Source organism: Ranitomeya imitator, chromosome 5 (genome assembly GCF_032444005.1).
Source record: "Ranitomeya imitator isolate aRanImi1 chromosome 5, aRanImi1.pri, whole genome shotgun sequence".
Classification (NCBI taxonomy): Eukaryota; Metazoa; Chordata; class Amphibia; order Anura; family Dendrobatidae; genus Ranitomeya; species Ranitomeya imitator.
Window position 1 is genome coordinate 568,624,763 of NC_091286.1, and position 16,697 is coordinate 568,641,459.

The 16,697-nt window shown below is 46.3% G+C and overlaps 1 protein-coding gene across 2 annotated transcripts in view; it reads right to left on the minus strand.

The window, feature by feature from the left end:
• Positions 1 to 16,697, minus strand: part of YEATS2 (YEATS domain containing 2) — a 123,028-nt gene that overhangs the window by 52,956 nt on the left and 53,375 nt on the right. For both annotated transcript variants that reach the window (XM_069727777.1, XM_069727776.1), the window contains exon 16: positions 16,052 to 16,213. In XM_069727777.1, coding sequence (XP_069583878.1) covers positions 16,052 to 16,213 — 162 coding nt within the window. The remainder of the gene's footprint in view (positions 1 to 16,051; positions 16,214 to 16,697) is intronic.

Genomic DNA, 16,697 nt, shown 5'->3' on the forward strand with positions numbered 1-16,697 from the left:
TCCTACGCACACTAAGCACCTGGTTCGGCTGGAGCCAGTAGTAGTTGTATACTGCAGAGGAGGAGGAGTTAATTTTTATATATTCACTTAGTGTCAGCCTCCTAGTGGTAGCAGCATACACACATGGTCCTGTGTCCCCCAATGAGGCGAAGGAGAAATATACAGTTTGGTTGTAGTTTGTCATCACGTAGAGAGAATTATGACATACAGTAACATACAGTGGGTAAGGAAAGTATTCAGACCCCTTTAAATTTTTCACTTTGAGAATCATGAGGTCAAAAGAACCTGCCAAGGAGCTCAGAGACAGAACTGTGGAAAGGCACAGATCTGGCCAAGTTTACAAAAGAACTTCTGCAGTACTCAAGGTTCCTAAGAGCACAGTGGCCTCCATAATCTTTAAATGGAAGAAGTTTGGCACCACCAGAAGTCTTCCTAGACCTGGCTGATAAACTGAGCAATCGTGGGAGAAGAGCCTTGGTGAGAGAGGTAAAGAACCCCAAGATCACTGTGGTTGAGCTCCAGAGATGCAGTAGGGAGATGGGAGAAAGTTCCACAAAGTCAACTATCACTGCAGCCCTCCACCAGTCGGACCTTTATGGCAAAGTGGCCCGACGGAAGCCTATTCTCAGTCCAAGACACATGAAACCCTGCATAGAGTTTGCTAAAAAAAAAAACCCATGAACGACTCCCAGACTATGAGAAATAAGATTCTCTGGTCTGATGAGACGAAGACAGAGCTTTTAGGAGATAATTCTAAGCGGTAATTGTCAAGAAAACCAGGCACTGCTCATCACCTGCCCAATACAATCCCAACAGTGAATCATGCTATGTGGGTGTTTTTCAGCTGCAGGGACAGGATGACTGGTTGTCATTGAAGGAAATATGAATGCGGCCAAGTACAGAGATATCCTGGATGAAAATCTCTTCCAGAGTAACCTGGAACTCTGCGTTCACCTTCCAACAAGACAATGACCCTAAAAACGGAGCTAAAATAACAAAGGAGTGGCTTCAGAATAACTCTGTGACCATTCTTGACTGGCCCAGCCAGAGCCCTGACCTAAACTCAATTGAGGATCTCTGGAGAGACCTGAAAATGGCTGTCCACCAATGTTCACCATCCAGCCTGACGGAACTGGAGAGGATCTGCAAGAATGGCAGAGGATCCCCAAATCCAGGTGTGAAAAACTTGTTGCATCATTCCCAAGACAACTCATGGTTGTACTAGCTCAAAAGGTGCTTCTACTCAATACTGAGCAAAGGATCTGAATACTTATGACCATGTGATTTCAGTTTTTCTTTTTTCATGCAATTTGCAAAAATTACTACATTTCAGTTTTTTTCAGTCAAGATGGGGTGCAGAGTCAGAGTGTACATTAATGAGAAAAAAAAGAAATTTTTTGAATTTACCAAATGGCTGCAATGAAACAAAGAGTGAAAAATGTAAAGGAAGGGGTCTGAATACTTTCCGTACCCACTGAAAATACATAATGGTATGACAATTCCTGTCCATGTGCCATATGTGGGGACATAACAACTATGTGGGGGGATGGCCCAAGCCTGAAATTCCTCTGCGTGTTCAAGAACAGAGATGGACCATGTGGTGCAACATTTCTCTTACAGAAGCCCCCGAATAACTGCGCCCAGACGTGGTGAAAGATGCCAGAGCAATTTTACAACTAAAATCCTGGAAATGACAAGAAACGCATTTGTGAAGAAAGCAGTAGTCAAATTTTACATAGAAATCCTCTTACAAAAGGAGTACTATCATAAAGGGAATCTGTCAGCAGGTTTTTGCTATCCCATCTAAGAGCTGCATGATATAGGGCAGAGACCCTGATTTTAGTTATGTATCGCTTACTGGGCTGCTTGCTGCAGTTTTGATATCAGTTTTATCTGCTGCAGATCTACAAGTTCTCTGAAAACACCAAGATTACTTACCGGTAGCGAATTTTTCTGGAACCCACGACAGCACACCTGAGAGAGGGAGCCCCCAACCAGGACAGGAAACCTACTGAAATAAAAGGGCAGTACCTCTCCCCCACTTCAGTTGGGTTACAGAGCATGAGAGGACCCACGGTTAATTTACACACTTAACCAACACCACAGTATAAAAACGACCAAACTATAGTGCACACCCATAAGGTGAAAAGGGAACTATACGGGTGCTGTCATGGGTTCCAAAAAATGATAATTACTTACCGGTAATTTGATTTTCCAGATCCATGACATGATTAAGATGCTCCATAAAGATATTTGCCCCATATAGTGCTGCACAAACGTTAATTATGGCCCCATAAGATGCTCCATACAGACACTTGCCCCATTTACTGTTGCTGCGATTAAAAAAAAAAAAAAAAAAAAATCACATGCTCACCTCTCGTCGCTCATGCCACCGCCACTTTAAATATTCACCTTTCCTCTTTCCGGTCGCCGCTCCGTCTTCAGCATCTTCTCCACTGACGTTCAGGCAGAGGGTGCGCACTAACCACGTCATCGCGCCCTCTGACCTGAGCGTCACTGCAGAAGACGCGGAAGACGGAGCGGCGGCTGGAACGAGGAGAGGTGACTATCGCGCAGAGCTGCGCTCCCCCTCCCCATTATACTCACCTGCTCCTGGTGCGGTGCAGTCCCTGGTTCCCCGGCGCCGCAGCTTCTTCCTGTATTGAGCGGTCACATGGTACCGCTCATTACAGTAATGAACATGCAGCTCCACCCCTATGGGTATATATATTTTTATAATTTTTTTTTGTGCATCACACAACCATCACCAAGATAGGGCGGGAATTAGTGCGGTGCTGCCATGGATCTGGAAAATCAAATTACTGGTAAGTAATTATCATTTTTTCCCTTCCCCATGACAGCACCTATACACGAGAGGAAGAAATAGAAGAAGACTCCTAGGGTGGGACAATAGCCGAGTAAAATTTTCTCCCAAAGGCAAGACTTCAAAGCCCCAGGTTCAATATATAGTGGCGAAAGAAGGTAGAGGGTAAAGACCATACTGCCGCATTACAAATTTGCTCTATCGACACATTTGCCCTTTACGCCCAGGATGTGGCGATAGTTCTTGTGGAGTGTGTCGTTACCGCTAATGGAGGGCATTGCCCTGAAGAGGAGCAGGAGAGTGCAATAGCCATGTGGAGCCACCGTGCAATAGTAGATTTTGTGGCCTTCTTTCCCCTGTTCGCTCCCTGAAAGGAGACAAAAAGGGCTGAAGACTGTCGCCATGGTTTTGTCACTTCTAGGTATTGAATTAGGCAACGTCTGACATCAAGGCAATGAAAGGTTTGTTCTCCCTGGGATTTTGGGTTGAGGGTAAATCTCCTGGTCCCTATGCGATACATACATGCTAGCCACCTTAGGGAGAGACCCAAGTTGGGCTAAATGTAGCGGGACGAAAGAGACCGAAAAGCCCTCTACTCAAAGGAAATACATAGTGGATGCTTTCCTGAAACGGAAAGTACTTGCAAGCAGCATAATACAAAGAATAGCAGGTTTACCCAGAATCCTTTGCAGTAGGCGGAGCTATGCAAATCATCTCTTTCCACCCCTGTCTAATCCACAGCGCTTGGAACCGCCAAGCGTGCAATGCTGCGGATTAGTTTCTAAATTTACACAGCCAACCAATTCCTACCTGTGGACACGTGTTTCGGGCTTTAGGCCCTCATCAGCACAGGGCTGGAATTGGTTGGCTGTATGGAGTGGGGCTCGGTGAGCAAGCGATACATACATGCTAGCCACCTTAGGGAGAGACCCAAGTTGGGCTAAATGTAGCGGGACGAAAGAGACCGAAAAGCCCTCTACTCTACCTTTCCTTTGAGTAGAGGGCTTTTCGGTCTCTTTCGTCCCGCTACATTTAGCCCAACTTGGGTCTCTCCCTAAGGTGGCTAGCATGTATGTATCGCTTGCTCACCGAGCCCCACTCCATACAGCCAACCAATTCCAGCCCTGTGCTGATGAGGGCCTAAAGCCCGAAACACGTGTCCACAGGTAGGAATTGGTTGGCTGTGTAAATTTAGAAACTAATCCGCAGCATTGCACGCTTGGCGGTTCCAAGCGCTGTGGATTAGACAGGGGTGGAAAGAGATGATTTGCATAGCTCCGCCTACTGCAAAGGATTCTGGGTAAACCTGCTATTCTTTGTATTATGCTGCTTGCAAGTACTTTCCGTTTCAGGAAAGCATCCACTATGTATTTCCTTTGAGTAGAGGGCTTTTCGGTCTCTTTCGTCCCGCTACATTTAGCCCAACTTGGGTCTCTCCCTAAGGTGGCTAGCATGTATGTATCGCTTGCTCACCGAGCCCCACTCCATACAGCCAACCAATTCGAGCCCTGTGCTGATGAGGGCCTAAAGCCCGAAACACGTGTCCACAGGTAGGAATTGGTTGGCTGTGTAAATTTAGAAACTAATCCGCAGCATTGCACGCTTGGCGGTTCCAAGCGCTGTGGATTAGACAGGGGTGGAAAGAGATGATTTGCATAGCTCCGCCTACTGCAAAGGATTCTGGGTAAACCTGCTATTCTTTGTATTATGCTGCTTGCAAGTACTTTCCGTTTCAGGAAAGCATCCACTATGTATTTCCTTTGAGTAGAGGGCTTTTCGGTCTCTTTCGTCCCGCTACATTTAGCCCAACTTGGGTCTCTCCCTAAGGTGGCTAGCATGTATGTATCGCTTGCTCACCGAGCCCCACTCCATACAGCCAACCAATTCCAGCCCTGTGCTGATGAGGGCCTAAAGCCCGAAACACGTGTCCACAGGTAGGAATTGGTTGGCTGTGTAAATTTAGAAACTAATCCGCAGCATTGCACGCTTGGCGGTTCCAAGCGCTGTGGATTAGACAGGGGTGGAAAGAGATGATTTGCATAGCTCCGCCTACTGCAAAGGATTCTGGGTAAACCTGCTATTCTTTGTATTATGCTGCTTGCAAGTACTTTCCGTTTCAGGAAAGCATCCACTATGCTGGTCCCTATGGAATTTTGAATTGACCTTTGGTAAGAAGGCCGGGTCAGTTTTAACCCCTTCATGACCCAGCCTATTTTGACCTTAATGACCTGGCCGATTTTTGCAATTCTGACCAGTGTCCCTTTATGAGGTAATAACTCAGGAATGCTTCAATGGATCCTAGCGGTTCTGAGAATGTTTTTTCGTCACATATTGGGCTTCATGTTAGTGGTAAATTTAGGTCAATAAATTCTGTGTTTATTTGTGATAAAAACGGAAATTTGGCGAAAATTTTGAAAGTTTCGCAATTTTCGCATTTTTAATTTTTATTCTGTTAAACCAGAGAGATATGTGACACAAAATAGTTAATAAATAACATTTCCCACATGTCTACTTTACATCAGCACAATTTTGGAAATAAATTTTTTTTTGCTAGGAAGTTATACGGGTTAAAATTTGACCAGCGATTTCTCATTTTTACAACGAAATTTACAAAACCATTTTTTTTAGGGACCACCTCACATTTGAAGTCAGTTTGAGGGGTCTATATGGCTGAAAATACCCAAAAATGACACCATTCTAAAAACTGCAGCACTCAAGCTACTCAAAACCACATTCAAGAAGTTTATTAACCCTTCAGGTGCTTCACAGCAGCAGAAGCAACATGGAAGGAAAAAATGAGCATTTAACTTTTTAGTCACAAAAATGATCTTTTAGCAACAATTTTTTTTATTTTCCCAATGGTAAAAGGAGAAACTGAACCATAAAAGTTGTTGTCCAATTTGTCCTGAGTACGCTGATACCTCATATGTGGGGGTAAACCACTGTTTGGGCGCACGGCAGGGCTTGGAAGGGAAGGAGCGCCATTTGACTTTTTGAATGAAAAATTGGCTCCACTCTTTAGCGGACACCATGTCACGCTTGGAGAGCCCCCGTGTGCCTAAAAATTGGAACTCCCCCACAGGTGACCCCATTTTGGAAACTAGACGCCCCAAGGAACTTATATAGATGCATAGTGAGCACTTTAAACCCCCAGGTGCTTCACAAATTGATCCGTAAAAATGAAAAAGTACTTTTTTTTTCACACAAAAATTATTTTAGCCTCAATTTTTTCATTTTCAAATGGGCAACAGGATAAAATGGATCCTAAAATTGGTTGGGCAATTTCTCCTGAGTACACCGATACCTCACATGTGGGGGTAAACCACTGTTTGGGCACATGGTAAGGCTCGAAAGGGAAGGAGCGCCATTTGACTTTTTGAATGAAAAATTATCTCCATCGTTTGGAGAGACCCTGTGTGCCTAAACATTGGAGCTCCCCCACAAGTGACCCCATTTTGGAAACTGGACCCCCCAAGGAACTTATCTAGATGCATATTGAGCACTTTAAACCCCCAGGTGCTTCACAGAAGTTTATAACGCAGAGCCATGAAAATAAAAAAAATGTTTTCTTTTCTCAAAAATGATTTTTTAGCCAGCAATTTTTTATTTTCCCAAGGGTAACAGGAGAAATTTGACCCGAAAAGTTGTTGTCCAGTTTCTCCTGAGTACGCTGATACCCCATATGTGGGGGTAAACCACTGTTTGGGCACATGTCGGGGCTCGGAAGTGAAGTAGTGACGTTTTGAAATGCAGACTTTGATGGAATGCTCTGCGGGCGTCACATTGCGTTTGCAGAGCCCCTGATGTGGCTAAACAGTAGAACCCCCTCACAAGTGACCCCATTTTGGAAACTAGACCCCGAAAGGAACTTATCTAGATGCGTGGTGAGCACTTTGAACCCCCAAGTGCTTCACAGAAGTTTATAACGCTGAGCCGTGAAAATAATAAATACGTTTTCTTTCCTCAAAAATAATTTTTTAGCCCAGAATTTTTTATTTTCCCAAGGGTTACAGGAGAAATTGGACCCCAAAAGTTGTTGTACAGTTTCTCCTGAGTATGCTGATACCCCATGTGTGGGGGTAAAGCACTGTTTGGGCACACGTCAGGGCTCAGAAGGGAAGTAGTGACTTTTGAAATGCAGACTTTGATGGAATGGTCTGTGGGCGTCACGTTGCGTTTGCAGAGCCCCTGATGTGCCTAAACAGTAGAAACCCCCCACAAGTGACCCCCCAAGGAACTTATCTACATATGTGGTGAGCACTTTGAACCCCCAAGTGCTTCACAGACGTTTACTACGCAGAGCCGTGAAAATAAAAAATCATTTTTCTTTCCTCAAAAATTATGTTTTAGCAAGCAATTTTTTATTTTCACAAGGGTAACAGGAGGAATTGGACCCCAGTAATTGTTGCGCAGTTTATCCTGAGTATGGTACCCTATGTGGGGGTAAACCACTGTTTGGGCACACGTCGGGGCTCGGAAGTGAGGGAGCACCATTTGACTTTTTGAATACAAGATTGGCTGGAATTAATGGTGGCGCCATGTTGCGTTTGAAGACCCCCTGATGTGCCTAAACAGTGGAAACCCCTCAATTCTAACTCCAACACACCCCTAACCCTTATCCCAGCTGTAGCCATAACCCTTATCACAACCCTAACCCCAACACAACCCTAACCACAACCCTAACCCCAACACACCCCTAACCACAACCCTAATTCCAACCCTAACCCTAAGGCTATGTGCCCACATTGCAGATTCGTGTGAGATTTTTCAGCACCCCGCCTGGGCTGTACTACCACTCCCCCCTGTCCCTGCAGATCAGGTGAAATTGGAGTTAACCCCTTCACCCGATCTGCAGGGACGCGATCCCTCCATGACGCCACATAGGCGTCATGGGTCGGTTTGGCACCGACTTTTCATGACGCCTACGTGGCGTCAAAAGTAGGGAAGGGGTTAATTATTACTCTGTCCTCCAAAAAGGTAGTGTATGGGGGATCTACAGAGATAGCTTCAATTTCACTAATGCGTCGAGAAAGAACAGGTTATTGCTCGAAACGCGTAGTCTGCTGCTATTCACTTTCCTGTGAACTATATGGCACAGCTATGGGGCAACAATGAACGGCGCAGAGCACTATATGGCACAGCTATGGGGCAATAATGAACGGCGCAGAGCACTATATGGCACAGCTATGGGGCAATAATGAACGGTGCAGAGCACTATATGGCACAGCTATGGGGCAATAATGAACGGTGCAGAGCACTATATGGCATAGCTATGGGGCAATAATGAACGGTGCAGAGCACTATATGGCACAGCTATGGGGAAATAATGAACGGTGCAGAGCACTATATGGCACAGCTATGGGGCCATAATGAACAGTATGGAGCATCTATTTTTATTTTTGAAATTCACCGGTAGCTGCTGCATTTTCCACCCTAGGCTTATACTCGAGTCAATAAGTTTTCCCAGTTTTTTGTGGCAAAATTAGGGGGGTCGGCTTATACTCGGGTCGGCTTATACTCGAGTATATACGGTACCCATTGTGAGGTTTGTAACTTTTCCCACTGGTGGACCAAGAACCCAAGTCTCCCCCACCCGGATGTCGGCGTCATTGTTGTTTGGGGTCTGGTTTTTGAGGGGGCTAATTAAAAAGAAATCCTCTTTCTCTTCTCTCATTCCAGGGCTTCCCTCGTGTGGATTTGTCCCCTGGCCGACCCCGGTTCACCTTCTGATTCCACGTCAGAGGTTTGGGCAGGTCTAGGAGGTGGATTTTCAGAGCTATGTAACCCATACTGTTTCATCTGCTCTTTTACTGTGATTTTGACTTCATCCCTAACGATAGCCTTTATGTTTTGGAGTAATGATGAGGACTCCTCGGCCACAGTTTTATCTATACATAACCGGCAAATCCGCTTCTCATAAGTTCTAGGGAGAGCTTTATAACAGAGTGCACACACTTTATTTATCTGTTTGGCCGTAGCTTTCTTTCCCTGCATAATATGATACAGAAAGACATTGTTACTGACATGTTTTTGCCTTACAAAGCACTCACCCACCAGAACCTCAGTACCACGGAGTCTGTAGGATGTCCACCGGAACCGGCAATTGCGCAGTCGGGTCCGCCATTGTCAGAGAGGCGAATGCCACCGTTACTTGTGCTCTGCCTCTAAGTATTATGGGGTGAGAGCGGTGTGAGCGCCCCTGAACATTCTTCCACCGGGAGTGTCAGCACACCGCTCCCCCTCCCGTCATGCGACGTCACTTCCGGTCTGAACCAGAAGTCATCCGATTCACCTCAGCGCCTGCCTAGTGATGGGCACGCCCCTACCCCGGCCCAGCCTCCGGCCAGGAGCAGACGCCGGGGAGCCAGCAGCGGGACGGAGGCCACCGACACAGCCATTGCGCCCCTATCCGTGAGTAGTGTGTGCGCGCATGCCGCCAGCTGCTCCCGCTGCGGACCTCGGTCTCCAGACCGGCGCTGCCAGAGAGAGATCCCTCCAGACCGGCGTCGCAGGCTCCCTGCAGGAACAGGAAACCAAACGGAGGAGAGAGGTGCCGCCCTCATCTTATCTCCACTGCAGGTTTCCTGTTCCTGGGGGCTGGAGCCATCTCTCGTGTATAGGTGCGGTCATGGGGGAAGGGAAAAAAACTGCTACTGGTAAGTAACCTTTGTGTTTTCCCTTCACCCAAGACAGCAAACCTGAGAGATTTTTGGAGAACTGAAACACCTTAGGGAGGGAACACCGCTTCCAGCACCCTTCTACCAAAGGTCAAGTCAGCAGAGGAGGACAGATTCAGTCTGTAGTGCTTAAAACAAGATGTTGAGGACCATGTAGCTGCCTTACAGACCTGATCAATTAATACCTCTGCCATTTCTGCCAAAGAGGTTGCCACAGCTCTGGTGGAGTGAGAGCCTTGATGCCTTCAAGAACCGGAGCATCACTCGTAGCATAAGATAAACTAATGGCCTCCATGATCCATCTGCCAACGGTACTCCATACCCCTTTCTGTTACCCTGAAAGGCTACGAATAGGGACTGGTCCTTTCTCCACTGACTGGTCATGGACATATATTCCAACATGGACCTCCCCTCCTCACAACTAATGTATGGAATTTTTCCTCCCCAGGATTTTTAGGGTTATAACAAAAAAAGGGAAAGTAATCTCTTGGCTCCTTTGGAATTTAAGAACCACCTTGGAGAGATAAGACAGGTCCGGCCTTAGAACAACTCTATTGTTAAACACCTGTGTGTAGGGGGGACATATGGACAGGGCCTGTATATCACTCACCCTGCGGGTTGATGTCAGGGCCACAAGTAAAACAGTCTTAAGAGTGAGGTACCTAACAGGTGTTGGCAATAACTAAATCACACTTGCAGCCAGTTGACATGAATTAAAGTTGACTCAACCTCTGTCCTTGTGTGTACCACATTGAGCATGGAGAAAAGAAAGAAGACCAAAGAACTGTCTGAGGACTTGAGAAACCAAATTGTGAGGAAGCATGAGCAATCTCAAGGCTACAAGTCCATCTCCAAAGACCTGAATGTTCCTGTGTCTACCGTGCGCAGTGTCATCAAGAAGTTTAAAGCCCATGGCAGTGTGGCTAACTTCCCTAGATATGGACAGAAAAGAAAAATTGACAAGATATTTCAACGCAAGATTGTGCAGATGTTGGATAAAGAACCTCAACTAACATCCAAACAGGTTCAAGCTGCCCTGCAGTCCGAGGTTACAACAGTTTCAACCCGTACTATCCGTCGGCGTCTGAATGAAAAGGGACTGTATTGTAGGAGACCCAGGAAAACTCCACTTCTTACCCAGAGACATAAAAAAGCCAGGCTGGAGTTTGCAAAAACTTACCTGAAAAAGCCTAAAACGTTTTGGAAGAATGTCCTCTGGTCAGATGAGACAAAAGTAGAGCTTTTTGGGCAAAGGCATCAACATAGAGTTTACAGGAGAAAAAAAAGAGGCATTCAAACAAAAGAACACGGTCCCTACAGTCAAACATGGCGGAGGTTCCCTGATGTTTTGGGGTTGCTTTGCTGTCTCTGGACTGCTTGACCGTGTGCATGGCATTATGAAGTCTGAAGACTACCAACAAATTTTGCAGCATAATGTAGGGCCCAGTGTGAGAAAGCTGGGTCTCCCTCAGAGGTCATGGGTCTACCAGAAGGACAATGACCCAAAACATACTTCAAAAAGCACTAGAAAATGGTTTGAGAGAAAGCACTGGAGACTTCTAAGGTGGCCAGCAATGAGTCCAGACCTGAATCCCATAGATCACCTGTGGAGAGATCTAAAAATGGCAGTTTGGAGAAGGCACCCTTCAAATATCAGGGACCTGGAGCAGTTTTCCAAAGAAGAATGGTCTAAAATTCCAGCAGAGCATTGTAAGAAACTCATTGATGGTTACCGGAAGCGGTTGGTCGCAGTTATTTTGGCTAAAGGTTGTGCAACCAAGTATCAGGCTGAGGGTGCCAATACTTTTGTCTGGCCCATTTTTGGAGTTTTGTGTGAAATGATCAATGTTTTGCTTTTTGCTTCATTCTCTTGTGTTTTTTCATTTAAGACAAATTAAATGAAGATAATAATACCAAAGAATTTGTGATTGCAATCATTTTCAGAAAGAAACTGAGTCTTATCTGACAGAATTGCAGGGGTGTCAATACTTTTGCCCACAACTGTATACAACGCACCCAGGGCCGATACCTACAGTATACCTTGAGGGTGTTAGTTGCTAACCCTAGTTCCAAACCCGATTGCAGAAACTCTAGCATGGACCCTACCGTGGCCTCATCCCCTAGGGGCTGCCATGAGAAATTTCTTCCATGTCCTACCATAGATCCTTGATGTAATCGGTTTTCTACTTTTCAACAGGGTGGAGACTAGCCCTGGTGAGAACCCATGCCGACTCAGTAATGCCCTCTCAAATTCCATGCTGCTAGATGGAAGCCCTTCACTTGAGAGTGGCATACTGGCCCCTGGGAAAGAAGGTACGGGATCTCTGGCAGGATCCATGGATTGGACATGGACATTAGCCATAGAAGGGAAAACCATGGTCTCTTCGGTCAGAATGGAGCAATGAGAACCCCCCTCGCCTGATCCTCCCTGATCTTCCTCACGACTGTTGGAATCATCGCTATTGGAGGGAATGCATAGCAATCCTTAATCTCCAGGGAATCTGAAGAGCATCCATTGCAAATGGTTTCTCCCTTGGGTTTAATGAACAGAAGTTCTTAACTTTTCTGCTGTGTAAGCTGGCAAACAGATCATCTCCAGCTGCCCCCATGCTTGCACTATCTGATGGAAAATTTGGGAATTTAGAGATCCTTCTCCCGGCCTAAATTTCTCATGACTCAGGAAGTCTGCCTTTGTGTTGTCTATTCCCCTTATGTGAAGTGTCATAAGGGACAGCAGGTGTTACTCTGCTAACTGGAGTAGAATGTCCGCTGCCATCATTAGGGTATGGGACTTTGTTCCCCCCTGGTGGTTGATACAAGTCACAACTGATCGATTGTCCGATATGACAACACCTGAGGAATGGGAGAAAGTGTCTCAAGGCCCTTTCCACAGCCCACAGCTCTTTCAAGTTCGATCCCTGACACCTCTCTAGATCCAGATCCCCCAAACTGAATAAAATCTTAGATTTGCCCTCCATCTGGTATTGCTCGCATCTGTCGTGATAACTTCCTCTACTGGTCTTATCTACTGGACCACTGACAACAAGTTTTTCCTGACTGTCCACCAAGATAGGGAATCCCTTATTGCAGAAGAAAGATGCATCTTTCCTTCTAAATGCCCTTTGAATGACCTCTGCGCAGACAGGACTTTCCACTTAGGCCTTAGCCACCTTAGGTGAAATTGGGCTCTTACAGCCGAGATACAAGATGTTAGGGATCCTAGCAAGGACATTGCTTTTCTTAGGATCATTCTTGGCTGATCTATCGCTGACTGCGCCAGGGCCGTAAACTTGGCTATTCTGTCCTCTGGTAGGAGACAGATCTGGTGAATGGAGTCCAAAACCAGACCCAGGAAAGACTGTATCCTTTCTGGTTTTAGTCTCAATTTGAGGGTATTTACCATCCAGCCCAGCACCTTTAGGACCATCGTTCCCTCCATCAGCTGTTTTGCACAGTGATCTTCTGACTTTAAGGAAGTCGTCCAGGTAAGGGACAATAACCGTGTTTTGATAATGCAGGTAGGCCATCATCTCTGATATCACCCTGGTGAATACTCTTGGAGCTACTGACAGTCTGAACGGAAAGGGTTGTATATTGGTAATGTCTGACCCGTCCCTGGACATACAGAGCCACCCTCAGGAATTTTTGATGGTCTTCATGGATTGGGATGTGATAATAAGCATCCTTTAAATCGATGACCACCATGAAACAATTTTGGAATAAAAGCTTTATAGCTGTGTTCACTGACTCCATCTTGAAGGAATAATTCACAGTCCATCGGTTGAGCTTCCTCAGGTTGATAATAGTTCTTAGGGAACCATCCGGCTTCTTTATCAAATAGAGGGAGAATAAAATCCTCTTCCTATTTCTTCTACCGGGCTTCGCACAGAACACGCTTTTGTAAGAGTTCCATGATCTCTGCCTCCAGGGCCAGCTGTTCTCCTGGTGATTTCCTGAGGGGTATTAATAAGAAGCTCTGGTGAGGAGGATGGACCGTCTTTGATAATATTTAAGATCCAGCGACTGGGGGAGATATTCACCCAGGCAGGGAGAAAGAGGGAGAGCCTTCCCCCTACTGCTGACCTGACATCATTGGGAGGGCTTTTTGGAAGATGTAGAAGGTCCTCTGAACATATACAGGACTCCTTTCTACCTTTGAACTCCCACCTTTTCCTTTTTCCTGGGGGATGTCCCCTATAAAACTTCCTCCTCCGAAAGGAAGGCTTCCTATCCTCCACAGGGAAACAAGAAAATCCCTTCTTTTTGTCGCCTTTCTCTAAAATGTCTTTCAACTTCTGACCAAAGAGAAACTGGCCATCACATAGGATGGAGCAGAGTCTATTTTTGGAAGGCAGGTCTCCCAGACATCCTTTCAGCCATAAGGCCCGTCTGACCGCATTGGATAGGCTCACCGACATAGCCGCTAACCTGAGTCTGCAGAGGTATCTGCCAGAAACCCCGCTGCTCCTTGCAACAGAGGCATATTAGCTAAAATGTGATCTCTCGGGGCCTTGTTCTTAAGCTACTCTTCCATTTGTTGCAGCCAGATCATAAAGGAGTGGGCAGTACAAGTCTAAGCTATTGCCGATTTCAGACCCACCACGGCTGCCTCCCAGGTGTGCCTCAGGAACCCATCAGCTTTTTTATTCAATGGGACTCTAGGTGAGCCGGAATCCTCAAAGGGCAAGGCCGACCTCTTGTAGGATTTCGCCACTGCCCCGTCAATTTTAGGGATTTTATCCCAACTCTCAGAGTCTATCTCCTCTTTGAAGATGAGAGTAAGCTATCAGATCTTTCCGGCTTTTTCCACTCTTTATCTATGAGAGCTCGCATCCTGGAATTAACTCCAGGCCCCCATACATTATATCCTCTAGGGACTTAGGTGCTTTCTCCTCCTTCAGGCCCATTGTTGACCAGACTGCCCTGACCAACCTATTCGTGTCCTCAGCCGGAAAGCACGATAGGCCACCTATATCACTGTCCGAGGAGGAGGACGGGGAATCACTAGTGTTCTCCAACAGACAGTGGAGAGGCCTCAAATTCCGTAATTACCTCCTGAGCCGTTTTGTTCCCCTTTTTTAACAGGGTCTTTAGGGAACCTTCCACCTCAGCCCTGATCACAGACCTAAGGCTTGCGGCGAAGTCAAGGGTCTCATTCCGTATAGTTTTTTGGATACAGTCCGAGCAGACTATCCTGCCAATGGACTGCAAGCAAGGTCCTATAAAGGGCACATTCTATGTTCTTTTTGGCACCATCCTTCCTAGGCCCCTAGAGATTTAAGCAAGAAATGGCCCTTATTAACAAAAGGTGACCTTCTCGTAGATCACTGACCACCTGCTGTCATATCAAGGGTACCGGATTCAAAGGCTGATCAGGGGTACATACGATGCCCCTCCTGGATACCGAGAAGTCCTGCGACCTTCCACTCCTCTGACCAGAACGGCTGCACTCCTGCCACTTGAACGGCTGCTTCCCTTAGTGCGCCCGTGCTGGTGATCAGGCACTGGTAGTGGTGTGACTGCTGCTGCTCCTCTCTAAGAGCCTCCATGATGGGGAGCTTTGGCCATAAGAGCCTCTTCTGTGGTTATTCCCCATTTTATGAGAGATCCACTGCGCTACTCCTCAGATCCGCCTCCTCCGCTGCCTGAAACAATGCCTCTTCCCCCTCCACCGCCAGGATGCGCCAAGTCTCCACGTGTCCTGGATGTTTTTTTGCCCAGGGCGCTGCCATATTGCTTTCGGCATACCCCCTCCGACATCACTCGGGCACACCCATTCCCAGCATGCCTTGCGTGTGATGTTAGCGGTGCACGCCCCTGGAAGTCTAACCCACTATGGAGCTGCAGGAGGAAGATGGAGGAGGAAGAGCGGCGCCGTGGATCCAGAACAGCCAAGCCGAACCGCATCTGTGCCACCCGCGCATATGCTAAGGCCCTCTGGACCAACGGACAGCACCTCCAGCACCTGAAGGCCGGCATACAGGCATGTGCCTGTTCTTCCAGTACCAGGATAGGAGTGGGCAAGCAGAAATTAAAAAAATAATAAAATCTTCAACCCTCCAGGGTCTCAGCACGAGCGTTCCTGTCAGGACAGGAAACCCACCTGAAGTGGGGAGAGGTACCACTCTTTTACTTCAGTAGGCTTCCTGTCCTGGTTGGGCAGATCCCTCTCTCAGGTGTGCTGTCATGGGTGAAGGGAAAACGGAGTCCTATATAAGCCCTGTAAAACCTGCCCACACCACTGATTGCAAAGTGTACACAGAAAGCTGCCAAAAGCAAAAATGCTGCAAATCAGTGGAGGAGCGGTTATACAAAGCTCATGAATATGGAGGACTACTAGTCCTTTAGTGATAAAGTAAGTGACATCGCTGTAATCAAGATCTCTGTTTCTATATCATGTAGTTCTCAGAATAAGTGGAAAAAAACTGGTAATAGATTCCCTTTAAGGTCCCAAAACAAAATATCTGCTGGGAAATATAGAATAGCACACGTTATAAATTATCTGTAATACAGAAGATCATAATAACATGTAACAGTAGAATTTACTTACTGGCAGTATTGGCAGCTCGGAGAATTGCCCCTTGAGGTATAAGAAGTAGCTTTCCTTTTCCAGATGTATTCTTGCTGTTGGTGGTTAGGTACAGTTTGGTTCCGGGTGGAAGATTTGCTAAATTTCCTATATTTGATGACGGCAACTGTAAGGTTGCCATAACTTAAGAAAAAAAAAATAATTTCTGTAAGAAATAAGTAATACTTTACAAAAATGTATCTCAACAGAGCGGCCACAGCTATTGTATAACTTCCAATTAAATCACAGTATTTCTCATCGACACAAGATTTAAAATGGAACCATCATAGCATGTTATAGTTGGAAGGGACCTCCAGGGTCGCCTTGTCCAACCCCCTGCTCAGACAGATGTCTGTCCAGCCTTTAATCACATATCGGTTTTGATAATGGATCCATGTGCCCGTTCTGTGACACTCTGTGCAAGTCCTATTCTATTTTGTGGATTAGACTCTGCCATGCAATGTATGAGCCTCCAATAAGAACAGATGGTACCCAGAAGCCATCCATTTTTAAAAAGATCAGTTTTGGCATCCGCACAGACTGTCCCTATGAATGTGCCCTTATTACAGGTCTCTGATCATTTATACCACTTATCCCCCATTGCTGATAACCACATGAAATAGTGCCA